The sequence below is a fragment of the Durio zibethinus genome, chromosome 8 (assembly GCF_047325235.1).
Source record: "Durio zibethinus cultivar Kanyao isolate XHJ-2024 chromosome 8, ASM4732523v1, whole genome shotgun sequence".
NCBI lineage: Eukaryota > Viridiplantae > Streptophyta > Magnoliopsida > Malvales > Malvaceae > Durio > Durio zibethinus.
This window is the reverse complement of record NC_143169.1, coordinates 21,742,118-21,759,249: the sequence shown is the minus strand read 5'-3', so window position 1 is coordinate 21,759,249 and position 17,132 is coordinate 21,742,118. Positions and strand designations below refer to the sequence as shown.

Sequence of the window (17,132 nt, the reverse complement as noted above, 5' to 3'; positions counted from 1 at the left end):
AAAATTAATGTCTGAAGTAAAATATTCGACGAAATAAAATTATGAATTATTTAATTGTAAATTTTTACATCACACGTTAATACTTTCTAAATCGAGTGGCAATGAAAAGACAACACAAAACTGCTTGAAGGTACAACGCAACGGTTGTGGGAAAATACACGTAAAAACAGCATTTTACATTTGCTCAATCTCTTCGTACAACAATTTACTCTTTCCCCACTCGCCTGTTACAGTATTCAAGGAAGAAAAAAAAGGGAAAAATCTATATCTCAACTGAATTTAACTAAGGATCCAAAAACCAAAAGTAAGTTTTGGAATACAAATATGGGGGATATATCACTTATCCTGATTTATTTGGGTGAGGCTTTACAGAAATAACTAAGGATCAGTCAACGCCCAACAGCTACAAAACTCCTCAAAACCTTCTGAAAGGCTACCATCATTTACTCATGCACCAATCAATCAGACAAATCATCTTCATCTCCGCTATGCTGATCGACATCTTGGTATCGTGCAAGTTTCTGTGGTCTTCCGAGGCCATCTTCAGCATCTAGCCTTCCTATCTTTGAGCTTGAGACACAGTCCCTTGAGTTGGAATAAACCTGATCGCGTACCCCAGAAGAAAAAAAGATTTATATATAAGAATTAAAATCCAATATAATCGAATTTGGAGTTTAGTTCAATTGGTTCATGTAGCCATCTTTAAGAAGTGATATCTAACAAGTCTGAAGTTTAAATATCCTAGCACCTACAACTTTTCTACTATCCTTGGGTTGTGGTTTCCTTTATACCAAAAAAATCCAGTTTAATCATGGATGGTGCAAACTCCTATCTCTGGCTCCTACGACCGTACCTCTGGCTCTTTCAGTTCTATTGCAGCAACTGTTAATCTTCTCCTCACAGTTATTCTAGAAGGTATAGGAAAATGTTCAATCTCATCACTCAACCTTCCCTCTCTGGCCCTCTTTTTTCTTAAATTAAGCTTTGTGGGAAGAGGCTACAACATGAGAAAAGTGTGTTAATGTCAGTGTAATCAACATAATTTCTGCCAAAAATGTGGATTGAAAAAGATGTGAATTTTGCTTAAGTGTATACCACATAATGAGCTTCTCCTTCATCGAATGAAACAAGGTATGTTGTAGGGTCATTTGCATCATCATCCCGTACCTGTAAAGGGGTCAGATTTTTTGAGCATGTTAAGTTCTAGCTCCTGCTTGTGCAACATAACATTACAAAAATCAAGTTACATACATCCCAATGGTATTCACGAACCCAAGAATATGAGATGTCTTCATGGTCATCATACATATCCTTCGATAGCTGTCACCATTAAAAATGAAAATTGAAATGACAAAGCAATTCACTTAGAATCAACATATTGAAAGTTATGGCTGTATGCAGCAACAACCGCAATGCTGATGGATAAAAAAGTGGAATGCAAGGCATATCTACCTCATCAAGAGAAGGCACCGTGTATGCCAAAAATTTCTCAGGATTAGCCGGATCTGAGCTTGGTGCCAGATAACTTTTCATAATGGCCTGCAATTATTAAAAAAATTCAAAACCAATATAAAATGAACTCAATATATAGAATCAGTAGCCACTGTGTCCCTCTGCCCCTTAGTAAATTTATATAGACTTTGAATAAAATTAGAAGTTATTGCCCAAAATAACATTGCACAGTTAACTATGATCATCCCTTGAATAAAAGCCGCAGTGATACTATCAACTATTTGTGGCATACTCATTGATATACTAGGGCCTCAAGACTGCATGTGGATTAATGTCAAACAAAAAGCAAAAAAAAAAAAAAAGTACTTAACATAAAAATAACAGGTCCCAAAGAAATCCTAGGGCCAGCAAAAAGATTCATGAAACATTTCATGCGTACATCACATTAACTTGCAATTTATTTATCATAAATAATAACTGAATTATGCAGCACATTCTTTTGGTCTGTACTCTACCACTAATCTTCCAGAAAACAGAATTTACTTACCAGAGAGCCAAGATATCAATAAACTATAGTAATCCTTGTGGTATGTTAATCTCAGGATATTAACTAATTTTATAAGCAGAATACACCACCAATGTGTTGCATGCATGCGATAAAACCATTTCTTAACTCACCCTTGATTCATGCTCATCACGAATAGAGCCATGCAGTTTGCTGAAGATTTCTGAGTCAGCTGTAGGAGCACTATCAAATACCACCACAACGAACTGATCATTGTACCTGGTACAACCACATCAAAGACAACAGATATCAGTATGCTGTAACACTGACAAAGCAAAATAACTAATTATTGAATTCTAAAAGTTTTATTATCAAATCCTTAGAAGTCCCTATATTGTGATTCAAATAGAAACCATCAACTACTACTTTCCCACTCCTGAATCCCCCTTACACATGCCTATTTAAATACACTTTTATAAATACTCACTGTGACATTCTGTTGCATTTCAATGGAAGGTGAGGTAAGAAATAATGACTCACATGTTTTATAGAGAAGACAAACTAGTCAATAGTTATCCCCAAAAACAAATGTAAGGTTCAAGTTGGAAAGAGGTTTGAGAATGGAAGCAAGGATGATAGCAGGCAGCTTCAAGACTTGAGGCTTTTTTTTTTTTTGTCTTTATCTCAAATTTTCATCTTGTTTTGCCAATCAAAGAAGGAAAATCCAAACCAGGATGGCAAAGCCTATCCTAAACCCTAAGCTTACCTGATATGATAGGTTCGAAAAATCATGCAGCTAAAGACATCAGATTCACCTACTTAATACAGGTTTGGCCTCAATATTCTTGTTGGTGTTTAGATTACCAAATTAATTTTCTTTCCAGAAAGGAACCTTGTAAAAATAACATTTCTGCCACATTATGTGGATTCTTTTTGCTAGAAACAAAACAAGACGGCACAACAATAGATATATCAATGAATCAACACATAATTCAGTGACAGAGCAAGCTTCATGCCTATTAATCTTGATCAACTGAGACATAGTTACGCTGATAGATTAAATGTAGAACATGCACAATCAAGATTTCCTTCATATATCAGAGCCCACAAAGAAAGTAAAAATAAAAACATAAAAGCACAAACTAATTCCATACCGATCAAAATCGGGTAAGAGGGGCATAACTTCAACAGGCTCTAAGTTTTTATTGGTTGCATGGACAGGACGAAACTTGGATGCCTGAAATGATGCCTCAATTTCTTTGATTTGCCTTTCCCTAATAAAATTGTCAAGGCTTTGATGTCAACATGCAGCGGTAAGTGGAAGTAGATAAGTTTTTCATAAATCTGCTTCTAATAAAAATTTCTCCCCAGAGAGGGAGGATGAAATAAAACAAACCTATTGTTAAGGTTATCCAAAAGATTGCGGCCTCCCTTAAGTTCTCGCAGTTCTTTTGCTTGCTTTTCAGTCAGAGACTGCAAGTGCAAATGTATTTAGTTTTGAAACAGCTTTCAACAATAATTGTTAAGAACATCAAATACGAAAAAGGTAGTTAGCAATTACCTGTTTTATTGATTCCATACTAAGTGGAGATATATACTGTGTTTTAACCAGCCAAGAAACACCTTTGTCAGTGGGTCTTTCTTTTCGTCTTATACCATCTTTTTTTATAGGGGTTACAGCTTCATCATCTTGCAAGAGTTCCTCATCTTCTGGGGCAAGAAGTGGTCTAACACTAGTAGGACTAAATAAACAAACAAAAAATTGATAATCAAAATAAAGGCATAAGAAAGCAAAGGACAAAAGAAAAAAAAAAGTTTTAAGCAGTTGAAATATGATACTTGTATACACTAAGGTCAAGCAGGTCCAGTGGTATCCCAAGATCTGGCTCAACAAAAAGTTTAGGCTTGTACATTTTCTCCATAGAAGTGATGGTGTATTTTGTAAATCTGCGAGGAAGAAGTATATATTAACAACAGATTAAATCATGACATCAACACCAAAAACTAAAACCAGCTTTTAAGTTTAAATTTTCAAAGGTCCAATAAAGTTTTTTCCAACAAAGTTTTTCTCCAGAAACAAAAGAATAATAACCACAGATGTAACATCACTAACAAGAAAAATAAAAGAAAAAGGTAAATGCATTCAATCAGACAGCCAACAAAAATATTGGACTTTGATTTTTAGAAAGAGATAAAAAAGTCATCCTCCTTTGAAGCAAAACGGCTAGTTCTTACCGATCTTTATCCTTCTTCAAAGCCGTGAGTTTGGGTTGTCCACTTGGATCAGGAAGTTCATTTCGGAATCTACAGAATATAAGCATTTGTCATTATTGGAAGTAAACAGTATAGATATTTTCCATACTTAAATACTCAAACAAATAAAAAAAAGGAACACTTTCCTGAACTAAAAAAATCCACATATAGCAAAAATAAGAAAGAAATTGCAAGCAGAAAATATTGATCAAGTACAGTGTTCAGCCAAGAAGTATTACCACACATCCAAAAGCAAGGAACTAGGGGTCAGAAAAAAAACTAAGAAAACCGAAAATCGATTCGAAACCATAATGTGCAGTTCGGTTTGGATTAAGGTCGGATATTCAATGTATATATTAAGTTTAGATTAGATTTCAAATCGAGATATGAAAAATAAAAAAAGATAAAATCAAACCGAATTATATATTTTTATTAGTTTTTATATATATTTTAAATTTTTATAAAATAAAAATAATTATTTTATATATAAATCTATTTAAATATATTAAAAATTTTATTAAAATAATATATAAAAAAAAATTTAAAAACCGATTAACTGAACCAAACTGCTAGAATTCAGTTCGGATTGGATCGATTTCAGAAAAAGGTCAGATCGGATTCGGATTAGATTTTAAAAATTTATAATATTATGCATTATCCGAAAAAATCGAACCGAATTTGATCTGATCCGAACCATTATCACTCTAAAGGAACAGTGGAGAGACACATTTGAAGGAAATTCACTTCCCATTGTTCATAAAACTATTTTAGCTACAGAATGCACAGGTTCTACAACATGGAGGGGCAAGAACTGATAATTTTCAAGTTCACCATGGTCCGTCAACCTACTTGTGCCATATTATTCAGATATCAGAGGCATATCCAGCATTAATTACTCTATCATAAGTCATCCTGGGATATTTTACAGACAGGCAACCCCTAGTCTCTGGTCATAAATGATTTTCATCCCCAAATCAGAAAGCCAAAAAAGAAATGGGAGAATTTTTCCTCTGAGGCGAAGAGACAACATCATTTAACCTTAACCAGATAAAACTCTTTGAGACAAGATGACAAATACGAAAACTTAATAAGTTTAATATCTAAATTTGATGTGACCTAAGAACCAAAAAGAAATTGTAAATAAGAAAGAAACTTGCATTTCCAAATACTCACTTCAACTTGCACAAGAATGTAGTTGGCTTCTTTAACCTGTTGTCAATCCTCTCACAGCTCAAAAACGGTGTAGCTCTCCTATCTCCCATCCGTGACCCTACCATTGAACCATGCCCTTTCCCCGATGACATCATCTGGGTCTTTTGGGACTCCTTCATCTGCTGCCTATGATTCTCTTGCCTTTGCTTCTCAGACTCCCCTTTCTTCCTCAATCTTCTCTCCTCCTCCGTCTCCACCCTTCCTACCTTTAGCTCTCTACCTCCAACCCCGTGATTGGAATGCCCATGTTCAAGCCTTCCAGAACCCGAATAATCCCTATTCCCTCCCTTACTGCGCTCACTTAACCCCTTGTCCTCAACACTCTCCTTTGGAGGAGGTGGCGGTGGTGGAGAACTCGGGGGAGTTGGTGGAGGGATCAAAGAACCCGATGGAGGAGGTGGGGGAGGTGGCTGCATTGCTTGATTACTATACTGTGAACGTGGATAGCACATTGGTGGCTCTGAGTTGATCGTATTTTGTGGTATTGTAGGCAAAGTAGGAAGTGGGGGAGGTGGAGGCGGAGGGGGATAAGAATATCGCTGTTGTGGGGGTGGGGGGTGGTGCTGTTGGGGCGGTCTTGAAGGAGGGTAATGGTAATTCGGATTCGGATTCATTTGGTTGTAATTTTGACCATAATGTTGTTGTTGGAGTGGAAGTGGGTTTTGATTTTGTGGTGGTGAAGGAGGAAATGGTCCATACGAGGCCATTCCTTTTGTTTTTTATTTCCTTGATCACAGTATCAAAATCGGAGATAAATCAACAAGAACCCAAAAGGACAGTATAAAAGATAAAAAGTTGAGATTTTGAATTTTGGGTTTCTTTTTTTCTCCAAGTTTTACTGCGGAAACTGATCCAAATTGGAAACTTTAAACTGCCTAGTTAATCAAATTTGAAATATCCTATTTTAAACCGAATCAAGAAAGACCCCTAAAAAGAATAAAGTTCAAATTTTGATATCCCAAATTCCAAAAGTCAGCTGAAGTAGCTAAACACTAGCAAAATCAACCGCCAAATTTTTTTAATTTTAACGGTCAAGAAAAAATTAAGGGAAACAAACCGTTGAAGAAGCTAAACAAAGCAAGGATTTGAGTTCCCAATTCCAGAAACCCTAAAGAAAGAGATAGAAAGTGAATTGGAATCTAACCTGTCAATACTTAGTACAAAAATCAGCTCCAAATATATTTATAAAAAAAAAGAAGAAGAGAAAATCCAAAAGATTATATTTTCAAATAATTCAAAACAGATTAACAAGGAGTAAGTGAATTTTATGGGATGAAGTCAAGATAGAATGTACGGAAACCCTAGCTAAGGGAGCGAGATCAAAAACCCCAAAAATTTTATGATAGTGAATTTGGGTGGTATTGAAAGCCCTAGATGGATTGATTGGAAACAATGGAGAAAATCATAAAAGCGCATTGCTATTAAATTATTATATTTACAGTTCTTTTTTTTTTTTTTTTAGTACAATTATAATTTTGGCTTGTCGGAAATTTTTTTGAGTAAAATTATTATATTTACAGCGCTTAAGAGAACACAGTGAACAGACCGGAAAAGGTGTGTCGGAAGGAGAAAGCGGGGATAGTAGTTGACTCAGCTTTGGATTTTTATTTTATTTTTACATAGTTAGTAATTCTTCTATTTTTTTCAAAATCAAAGTTAATTTTTTTAATATTTGTTAAATTTATTTTTAATAAGTAATTTTGTCAAGCTTATTGATTTTTCAGTCTTTTAAATATTTTTTATTTCTTTAAAAATTCTTATATATATATATATATATATATACATACATACATCCACATATAATTCTAATGACAACAACTTTTTAATATATAATTTTATATTGTAAATAAATCTTGCTTTTTTTTTAACATTCTAGTTTCATTTATAACTTATGTATTTATATTTAGAGTTTAATAATACATAAATTAAAAGTTATAAGTTTTAATTATTTATGTCTATTTTGTATTTTTTATTAAATACAATTTGAAAAAAACTCAAACTTAAATTTTAAAATAAAAATAAAAGCACTTATCATTAAATTAATTGTTCAAGTGCCATTTATTCTTACAGTATTATTTGATATATGGAGCCGTACAAATTTCACTAAACATCTAATTTAATTTGACACAAAAAAAGTTTTGCCCTAAATTTTTATTTTTCTTATTATGACAATGATACAAAGCCCAATCATGCTCGGGTTGGGCTTCTCATTTACAAAGTAAGGCAGTGCAATCCAAAATGACTTGTATGTGCATGCCATAGCCATACACGTTGAGAGAGATTCACCCATGAAAGAGTTGAACACCAATACTTGGAATTCTACATCTAATCTATAACTTATTTGTTGACGAAAACCATTTCATTCACCAAACTCAAATCTAAAAGTTCATACATAGCATACCAGCAAACTCTAAGAGGCCTATAAAGCAAGCTAATGAGGTGAATTTTGGGCATACCAAATGGATAACAAATTCACCAGCCACAATATATATATATATATATATATATATATATTGTAATTTCTTGCCACATTGCACTCAATCGTTGGATCATATCTCTATTATTATTTGGGGCGACATGCCGTCTCCATTGGCCCAGCTTGTCTTGCCAGCTGAACATTTTGATAATCATTGTTGAAAAAATTAGCAGGAATTAAAAAATTACCTGACAAGTTATGAATATATAGAATTTCGTTTTAATAAGGTGAAAAAAAAAAAAAAAAAGAGTAAAGCACCTGAAAATAAGCTTCAAGCTTCTTTTTCAGTGTTGCGTACTCTTGCTTCAGTTGTTGGAAAGCTCTCACACATCTGCTTGCAATCATGCAAATGAATTAAACCATTTATATTTATGTTAAGACTCCTAATTTTAAAGTATAGCTTTTATATGCACTTGAACTAATTATTTCATACTTAAACAAATCATATATGAACAGATTTTGTTATGTTTATAATTTATTCATTTAATTAACTAATCTTAAAATATTATTAGTAATCAATTGTTAAATTTAATATATAAATAAATATAAATGAATAAAAATAAAATCTATTCAGGAATTTTTTATCAAACGTTTTGTTGGTTCACATCCTTATTTACAAATACTCAAGCAGGAAGCTTTCAAGAAGGTCCAAACTTGCTATGAGCTTGTTCATAATGTTAGATTGTGATGAGAAGAAATCTAGGGTCAGATGGTTTACCCTTCTCCATTTCCAGAGTTGCAATGTTCCCTAAATAGTGTGCTCTCAGCTTTCACCTTTTTGGCTCCAATGCTGCAACCAATCAAAGACAATGAAAATAAACAATTGGTTGTGTCCAGCATAGAATATACTTGATGTTACCTATAATAAGTCTTTTATACAAGATCGTGACTCTTTTCACAAACTTAATTTTAGCAGCATGTTACCTTGAACTGCTTCCTTTGAACTGATGCATATAGCCATCCAACTTATTAAAATCAAAAGGTTTCCTCTCCCTGAAGAGCATATAGCAGACCAAAAACATAAAAAAAAAAAAGGTATAATTATCATTTGACTCATCAATATTGTCCTCATATTTTGTTGTTATATATTATAATTAGTAGAAAATTGAACTCACAGTGCCTGCTCTATTTTAAGGATTAATCTGGCTGAATCGCGGTAGTATGAGGTGACAACTTCTTCCACGAAATTCGGGTTAGCATCATCTTGGAGTTCCTCCAACTGGATGAATTGTTCATCAAGGTATCCCTGCAATGATCAAATACTTGGTGTTTAGTTATGGCCACATAAATAAGTTGGCTATGAACATGATAAAACTTTGAGGGAGTAGGAAATAGGAATTTACATGTGCTTGCAGACACATGGTTCAGGCCTAGCTATTTATGGAAGTGTGGTTAAATCCGATGGTTTAACTCAGATGACATAAATCAAACTTCCAGGTGATCCCAGGTGAATCAAGAGCAAAACTTAATTCAGTTGGTTTATGCAATCATCTTTAAGCTTGAAATTCAAATCCCTGAAACCCCTTTCCCTCTCCCAAGATTAGGGCTTTGTACCCAAGGTACAGACATCTAGGTGAATATTGCACAAGCATAAAACAAAGTGTAACACCATTTCCAGGTTAATTTTCCTGTACCATTTGGGAAACAGTTCATTAAAAAAATTGTATGCATCCTTTTTCGTTTTTTTTTTTTTTTTTTGCATTTATTGGTTATTTGGTGGGTAGTCTTGAAGACTAGTGCTTTTGAAAACTTTTCTTGTGCGTGTGTACGTGCATGTAATGTTTAATTGTGTTTGCAAATGTTAGGAGAACCTCAAGTTTCTTCATTTGCCAACCGAAAATGTTGAGGAAAAACAAACCTGATCAAACAGGGCTTGCCTCATGATTGCAAGTTGCCGACGCATGGGGTTTTTCTCCATCGAGGAAAAAGTGCTTGAGGAAGCAAAAGAAAGAAACAGAGAGCAAGCAGGCTAGAGATGGTCAAAGAATGGGGGAAAAAGAAGTTGAAGGAAGGAGTGATAATGCAATGGAAGGGGGCAAGAAGGGGTTTATATAGTAAAGAAATCTTCTTTCACCAGCCTAGCCAAAAAAAAAAAAAAAGTTAAAATGGTGCAACTCAGGACTAGTGGAAGGACTAATTAAAGATTGCACAAAAAATGTATGTGGACATAATAAGTTGGTATGAAGGAGCTAGAAAATGGAGATTTTAGTATCTTTGCATTGTTATAATTAGGGCCTGCTATATTCTGATTCTGGTCTAAAAGAAAAAATCAGATTTGTCTATTAGTGAATTATATTCGACATACTGTCAATGTATAATATTTAGAGTTTATATTTGATGTACTATTAGTATATAAATTTTATACACTGTCAGTGAAGTGAAGCATATGATGACATTTCATTAATGAGAAAATTTTAAAATAAAAATCAAATTTTTTTGTATTTATTTTAAAGATTTATACAAATTTAGGTTTACTTATGAATGAGATAATATTATATGATTCACTAACAGTATATTATATTTGACAGTGCATTAAATATAAGCTTATTTAATTTATTCACTAATGAGATGACAATATTTAATTATTTGATAGTGTAAGAAGTTTATGCTTTGATTATATATCAAATATAAATTATTTCATAAAATTAATTCTTAATGCTTTTACAGATTCTGTAATTGTAACTGACACTTAATTATAATTAATCCTTAGTGATTCTGTGAAAACTAATACTAACAGTGACAAGACAAATGTAATTATCTTTAAGGTAACAAAAGCAACATACAACATTATTAATTTCTTAATTACAACAAGAGATTAATTAATTATAGGACTGCTATTTTGTTGATAGGCTTGAGTGATGTATGAATTTTAACTTGAAAGCTAGATATGAAAGACAAGTTTTGAATAATTTAAAATTAATGCATATTATTTTTATATGATTGGAGCTAGATACTATATATAATGTTTAGTCATTTGATGAGATGTGAATTTAGCCGATCAATTAATTTATTCATATAAATTTATCATTTTTCACTGTTAAGCTACATTGGCATCTTTTTTCCCATCTAAAATATGTTAGAACCTTTTTCCTTTAAGTTTCGTTAACACATGTACCATCTTTTATGCTTTACAAATTACAAGATAATATTGATCTTCACATGATAAATAAGAATATTTTTTTCTACTAAATTGAGTAATTTATTGTTTTAATCATTTAATTTTTGAAATTTTTTTTTTATTTTGATCATCTAATTTAAAAAAAAAACATGTTTAGATCATCAACATTGATTTATAAATTTTAACATCACTCAATCATTGATAATAATGGTTGTCCATACGGCTTTCACACATCAATTGACCTACATCATGTATCATTTCCACATCAACTGCTCTAGCACATGACCTTATCTACATTGAAAATACAAAATATGAAAAAAAAAAATAAAATTGGGTGACCTATGAATACAAAGTTTTATATCTTCACATGATAAAAGAGTGGAAAAGTCACATGATAAAAATCAGGTAACGTAAAATCATATGAAACAATCATTAATTTTTAACCGTTAAATGACCAATGCTATAATATTTATAAACATTGATGATCAGAATGGAATATTTTTAAAAAATAAGGGATGGAAAAGGTAATTTACTCCAATTTCAATTAAACTATCCATCATTCCTAGTTTCTCATATTAGATATCATGGTCTACATATTATTATCTAACTTAATTAAATAATTTTTATTTATAATTTAATAACTTAAATTAATAAATTAAATAAGTATGACTTTATTAATATTGCTATCAACACTTATTTTGATCAGTGCAAATAAAAGAAAGATTTTCTTTTGTTGTAATGCATACGGTGATAGAATATATAAATAAAGATAATTAAATATTAAGTTAAAGAAATGCTCCTCTCTTTGCCTATAAAATAATACTTTCTGTCCATTAAGAAAGCATATAAAAGATTAAAAGATCAAGAGAAAGAGAAAAAATTATAACACATTTTATTAAAGAATTTATAATGGATCAATGTATGATTTTTTTTAATTAAAAAATTAAGAAAATTATCTTGTTTTAAAACCTTAAATATTAAGATTATGCAAAATTAAATTCAATTTACATAATAAAAAAAATTTAACATCTCACCCTTGCATCATTATTACGTACTAATACCAATTAAAAAAATTATGGGAAGTATAATGAAGAAGCTGGATATGAATGCACTAAAATATTCTTTTTCCATTAGGAGTATAATTTTGTTGCTTTCACTATAAGGTGAAGAGTGGGCTAAGAAAGATTTTCATAAGAGCAGCCAACTTAAGCCCCGATATGTCCGAAACACCAAAGTAAGTTAGCAGCATATGCCATTTTCGCTTCTCTTTATGTTTGCTTTGGCCACAATTATCAATAAAAACAGATTTTTAGTGGGCATGAATGAAATAAAGAATTTATAATAAAAAGATAACATCTAATACATTTAAAATTTTAATTTTATTTTTAGACTGCAACATCTTTTATAAAAGAAATTATATTGAAATAGGCTAAATTAAGTTCAATCATTACATTCAGGCTAAAGCCAAACTTTAGAAATTACATCATGCTTCATTATTATTATATTACATCATGCTTCATTATTATTATAAGTACTGAAATTAGATCTTCAGTCTTACTAGAAATTGTATACATGAACCATTCCAGTTTAGTTCCAAATTCAAATATCTTGATTACTTTTGTGATGCTAATTATTACTATATTCAATTATTATTTGTTTCAAAAGAGCAAGATTGGTAGGAAAAAGGGAAGACGGAAAGCTAGCTTAACAAAACCAAAAGTGGGAGGAGTTGTTCGATTCCAACAAAAGACCAATCCTCCTCTCAGCTAAAACAAAAGTTCATGTAGGAATGAGATTGACGTCTTGATTTAGTGGCGAAAAAATTGAGATTTCAAGTTTAAATATTATCATATGTGATTTGATTTAATTTTATGTTTGATTTGTCCAGTTTTATTAATTGATTTATTTGATTTAATTCAATGATTTATTATATAAATATAGGTAATGTTTGGTGTATAAAAAAATTAATAGAATATCATGATAATCATCTTAGATTATGTTTTATTTATATCTAAAAAAAAGATAGCATTATAAAGAGAATCATTATCTTGATATAAGATAATTCAATTCGTCCAAAGTAGAAATGATTATTTTTAAATTTTAATCCATAAGATTGATTTTACATTTTTTATTATACTTTTAAAAATTATATTAATAATTTAAATTATTTAAATTTTGAAAAAAATAATTTTGATTAATAAATCAATTATCCTATCTTAATCATATCAAATACAAAATAAAATGACATTATTTAATTTAATCTTATTTACAATATCAACTTATATTATTACAATCTTATGTACCAAACATAATCATAATAATTATTATAATTATAATTTTTTTTGTACTATAAATTGCAATTTCATAAAAAAACAAGAGTTCATGTCCAGACAATCTATTTTATACTATTAAGTTTCTAATCAGTATTGGATTCTCAAATTCTCTAATTATGTTTTAAGAAATTGAACCCCTTTTCCTAAATGATAAATTGATAACAATTAAGAATTGGCCAAGCCATTGCAAAATTTCTTGATATAATTTTTTTCCTTGTAAAATGAACAATCGGCTTATAAATCCACATAAATTTTTACTATTCTTTAATCTATTCATCATATTGTATTATACATGCGATAAATTCTATTAATATCTGTAATTTTTTTTATTTCACTTTAGTCTTCAATCTTTGAATTATTATATTTAAGTCCCTAATTTTTTGAAATAATCTTATTGTGATCTTTCCGTCAAATAATTCTGTTAAAATTAATATAATATTTATATTATAGCTTATTAATGAAAAAATGACAAATTGATTGAAATAAAATTATTTTAAAAGATTACAAAATTAAATAAAATGATTTAAAAAATAATAAAAATGGATCAAAAGTTAAATATCATAAAGCCGACACGTATCTAATGAGCTAATATTTTGTCTAGGAAAAAATCTTTTGATTACTTATTAAAGTTGATGAGTTCTTTCGTGGCAAAAATTTAGAAATGCAAAATGGAAGAGTGTCATCACTTCCACCACCGCACCTTAAAAAAAAAAAAAAAGTTTAACGAAAGAAGGGAATCTTAGATCGATCTAAGCATTGATTTGATAGGAATACTGCTCATTCAGTGTACCATGATCGAAATCACTTACATCACTTCAATGTTTTTGTTATTGGAAAGAAGCTTTTGGATACTCCATTCCCTAAGTCAGCCCTTCTGTTCCTTCCCCCTTGCCTCTTTCACAAGTTTTAGGGGCTCACGTCGAGCATCTCTCATAATTTCACTACTGACGTGCCACGAAATGACAAAAATTAAAAGAGTGGTTCTAAACATATTATTTAAAATTTTCTTCTCACTCCTACATATTTCTTTTAAAAATATTTTATCTATAAAATATTAATTTTATCTTTTTTATACTCAATATTTGAGATTTTAAAAAATAGATCTACGAGATGTACGATTTGAACGGAAAAAATTTACACCATATTCACACTTTGCTCATCGTTTAAGATTCTTAAAAATCTATTTTTGAAAAATATAATTTCAGTGAAAAAACTTTAATTAAAATTTTAACTAAATTAATAAACAAAAATATAAAAATTTTACTTGCAATAAATAAAATACTAAAAAAAGACTTATGATTTAGGAGTTGATTTTATAATTTTAAGGCTAAGTTTAGATTGAATTTAAATTGAGAGTGAAAGAACGAAGAAAAGAGTGAAAAATGTATGAAGGGAAATATGATGCTCTTAGAATGGGATGTATGTAATATTCAAGCTCATTTTTTTTATATGCTAATTAGTTGACCAAATTCATATGTTTTTCCAAAAAAAGAAAAATTGAAGGAAAAAAATCTATGGACAATTTTCTTTGATAGTTTTCCTTCAATAGTTTTCTTGAAGAGAAAAAGAAAGAGGAAAACTTGAAGAAATTCTAAAGAAGAGAAGAGAATGGCTAAGATTTTAGAATTTAATCACGTAATTGAAGATTTGAGGTAAGATTTATCTTTTATATTTTTCAATTTTGGTCTTTGTGAGAAAACCTAAGCATTAGATTAAGGTTTTTATTCTTTTTAAATTTTTCGATAATCTTTTGATTGTTTTCTAGCGGCATATTTGGTACCTATGGAAAGCTCTTTTTAAGACTTTCCAATAGTTTTGTTACACCTACTTTGGTTGTATATTTTAAGAGTTATGAATTTTTGAAATTAAAAAAAATAGCATATTTGATAGTTTTGATAATATAATTTTTGGTTGTCGGAACTCCCTTATTCGGTCGTTAATATGGTCAAATTTTAGGTGCTTTTGATAGTATAAAATGTGATTTTTATAATGGTATAATTGGTTTGTTTAGATGATCTATGAGCTAAGAGAATCAAAGCCCCAATGTAAGCTTGGAAATCCAAAAAATCTGGCTGTTTGTGATGATTTGTAAAATTTTAGCCTTCAAAACTTAAGCTTATAGAAATAATTTTTGTGGAAACAAAATTTTAAGTTGTAGTATTATATTTCTACTTCAAATTTTTGTTTTCATTTATCACTAAAAACTGTGGGATGTTAAAGATTTTGTAGCTCAAAGTAAACCAAATGTTCAAAAAATACAAAAATTTCATTATTGAGAAATTTTTATTTTTAGTTACTTTAAAAATGATTTCCAGCTAATATTTGATGTGTTTAATTATAAATTACATAAATTGTAATTATATTATTTTTAATGACTTTCTAGTTATTTTAATATATTATTTATTATATTAATTTCATGTTATTAGTCTTGTTAAAAGACTACTAAGCTAGATTCAAATTTACAAAATAATTGCTATTAAATATTAAAATTAAGTATTTATAAAAATTTATATTTCTATTGATTTTTGTGTTTTTAATTCTCAACTTCATATTTCTACTTAATTTTAAGCATTTTGATATTTAAAAAGAAATTTGATTTAATATATTAAAAGTACTTTCAAATAGTTTTGATTAATCATGAAAGTTGCCACATAACCCAATTTACTTAGGATGATCAATGGAACATTTGCCGCATTAAATTTATGTTTTTAGGGTAAATTTTGATTTTTTAATATTTCTTAAATTACTAGGACATTAAGAGATTTGTGTGATTTGTTACTTAAGTTTGTTTAGCGCATAAGATAAGTGATTTGATATACATTCTATTTTCTTTTCCTAAAAATCAGCCTCAATGTGAATTTGGATTTTGATATATTATATATGATATTTTGTCCCTTTGTTTTATTAAATTGAGTTAAGCATGCAAACTATTCTATATGTGACTCTTTTGCTTTGCATCTAAAGCTCCATTTGTTTTGTGGAAAATGACTTTCGAAAAATGATTTTTACATTTTTAGGTGTTTGTTTGGTAGAAAACTGATTGGTCAATAGAAAATAACTTACTAGTCAATGGAAAATGAGGTTATTTTTTTTAAAATTATCTTACAGATTTGAAAAGAAAAATACATTTTTTGAAAAAGAGCTGTCTATGGTTATACTCTAACCCTGCTGTCATAACATATATATTCGAAAATCTATAGCTAGATTTATTAAATGAATGGAGTCGTCACCAATCTTTTTTACTAGGTGTGATTGGTTACTTAAGGAATCTATCATTTTAAGGAACACCTAAGCTTAAGGGTCCTTAAAAGAATAAGTTTCGATCTACTAATCTGAATAGGGTTCGGGAGTCAGTTACATATGAGGAAGGTTATAGCACCCACACATGCCCATATGAAAGATGGTACCATATTTTTCGAATTTATCCTAAGGTATTGAGTCTAACGGTTTCAAATTTTAAATTAAATATTAAAAATAATTTTTAAGATTCTCCATCAATCTGGTAAAACTCTTTAAAAAATATTTTCTCACCTCAAGAGTATTCAAGAATTTCATTTATTTCCTTAAAGAGGCTCCATTGTCAGAAAAAAAGGTTTAATTGTTATTAGTAAAAAATATATCTAATTATTGTATCATTTGGGCCAAATTAGAAATATATATTTTTTGAATTTCTAAAATTTTTCACCATTTAGGCCTATTTAGAAATTCTTTTTATATTTTCTTTGGAAAGAAAATAATATGATAATTACTTATATTGAAAATTTTCATCTAAATTATTCCATA

General features: G+C 29.8%; 2 protein-coding genes across 3 annotated transcripts; both read right to left on the bottom strand.

Annotated features, from left to right (window-relative positions):
• Positions 1–102: 102 nt before the first annotated feature.
• On the bottom strand, positions 103–6,882 carry LOC111278953 (protein PAF1 homolog). Of its 2 annotated transcripts, XM_022865734.2 has the most exons (12): positions 5,384–6,882; positions 4,193–4,261; positions 3,797–3,904; positions 3,519–3,699; positions 3,354–3,430; positions 3,112–3,231; positions 2,131–2,236; positions 1,453–1,539; positions 1,252–1,320; positions 1,096–1,167; positions 854–997; positions 103–602 (listed from the first exon to the last, which is right to left on the bottom strand). In XM_022865734.2, exons 1-12 carry the CDS (start codon positions 6,127–6,129, stop codon positions 459–461), a joined length of 1,923 nt encoding a protein of 640 aa, XP_022721469.2. In that variant the 5' UTR covers positions 6,130–6,882; the 3' UTR covers positions 103–458. The 2 variants fall into 2 exon arrangements, with proteins under 2 accessions (XP_022721469.2, XP_089620819.1); XM_089764693.1 differs by lacking the exon at positions 854–997.
• Positions 6,883–8,496: 1,614 nt separating this feature from the next.
• On the bottom strand, positions 8,497–10,447 carry LOC111278746 (histidine-containing phosphotransfer protein 4-like). Its single transcript, XM_022865371.2, has 4 exons — positions 9,757–10,447; positions 9,014–9,144; positions 8,823–8,891; positions 8,497–8,688 (listed from the first exon to the last, which is right to left on the bottom strand). Exons 1-4 carry the CDS (start codon positions 9,814–9,816, stop codon positions 8,613–8,615), a joined length of 336 nt encoding a protein of 111 aa, XP_022721106.2. The 5' UTR covers positions 9,817–10,447; the 3' UTR covers positions 8,497–8,612.
• Between the last annotated feature and the right edge of the window lie 6,685 nt (positions 10,448–17,132).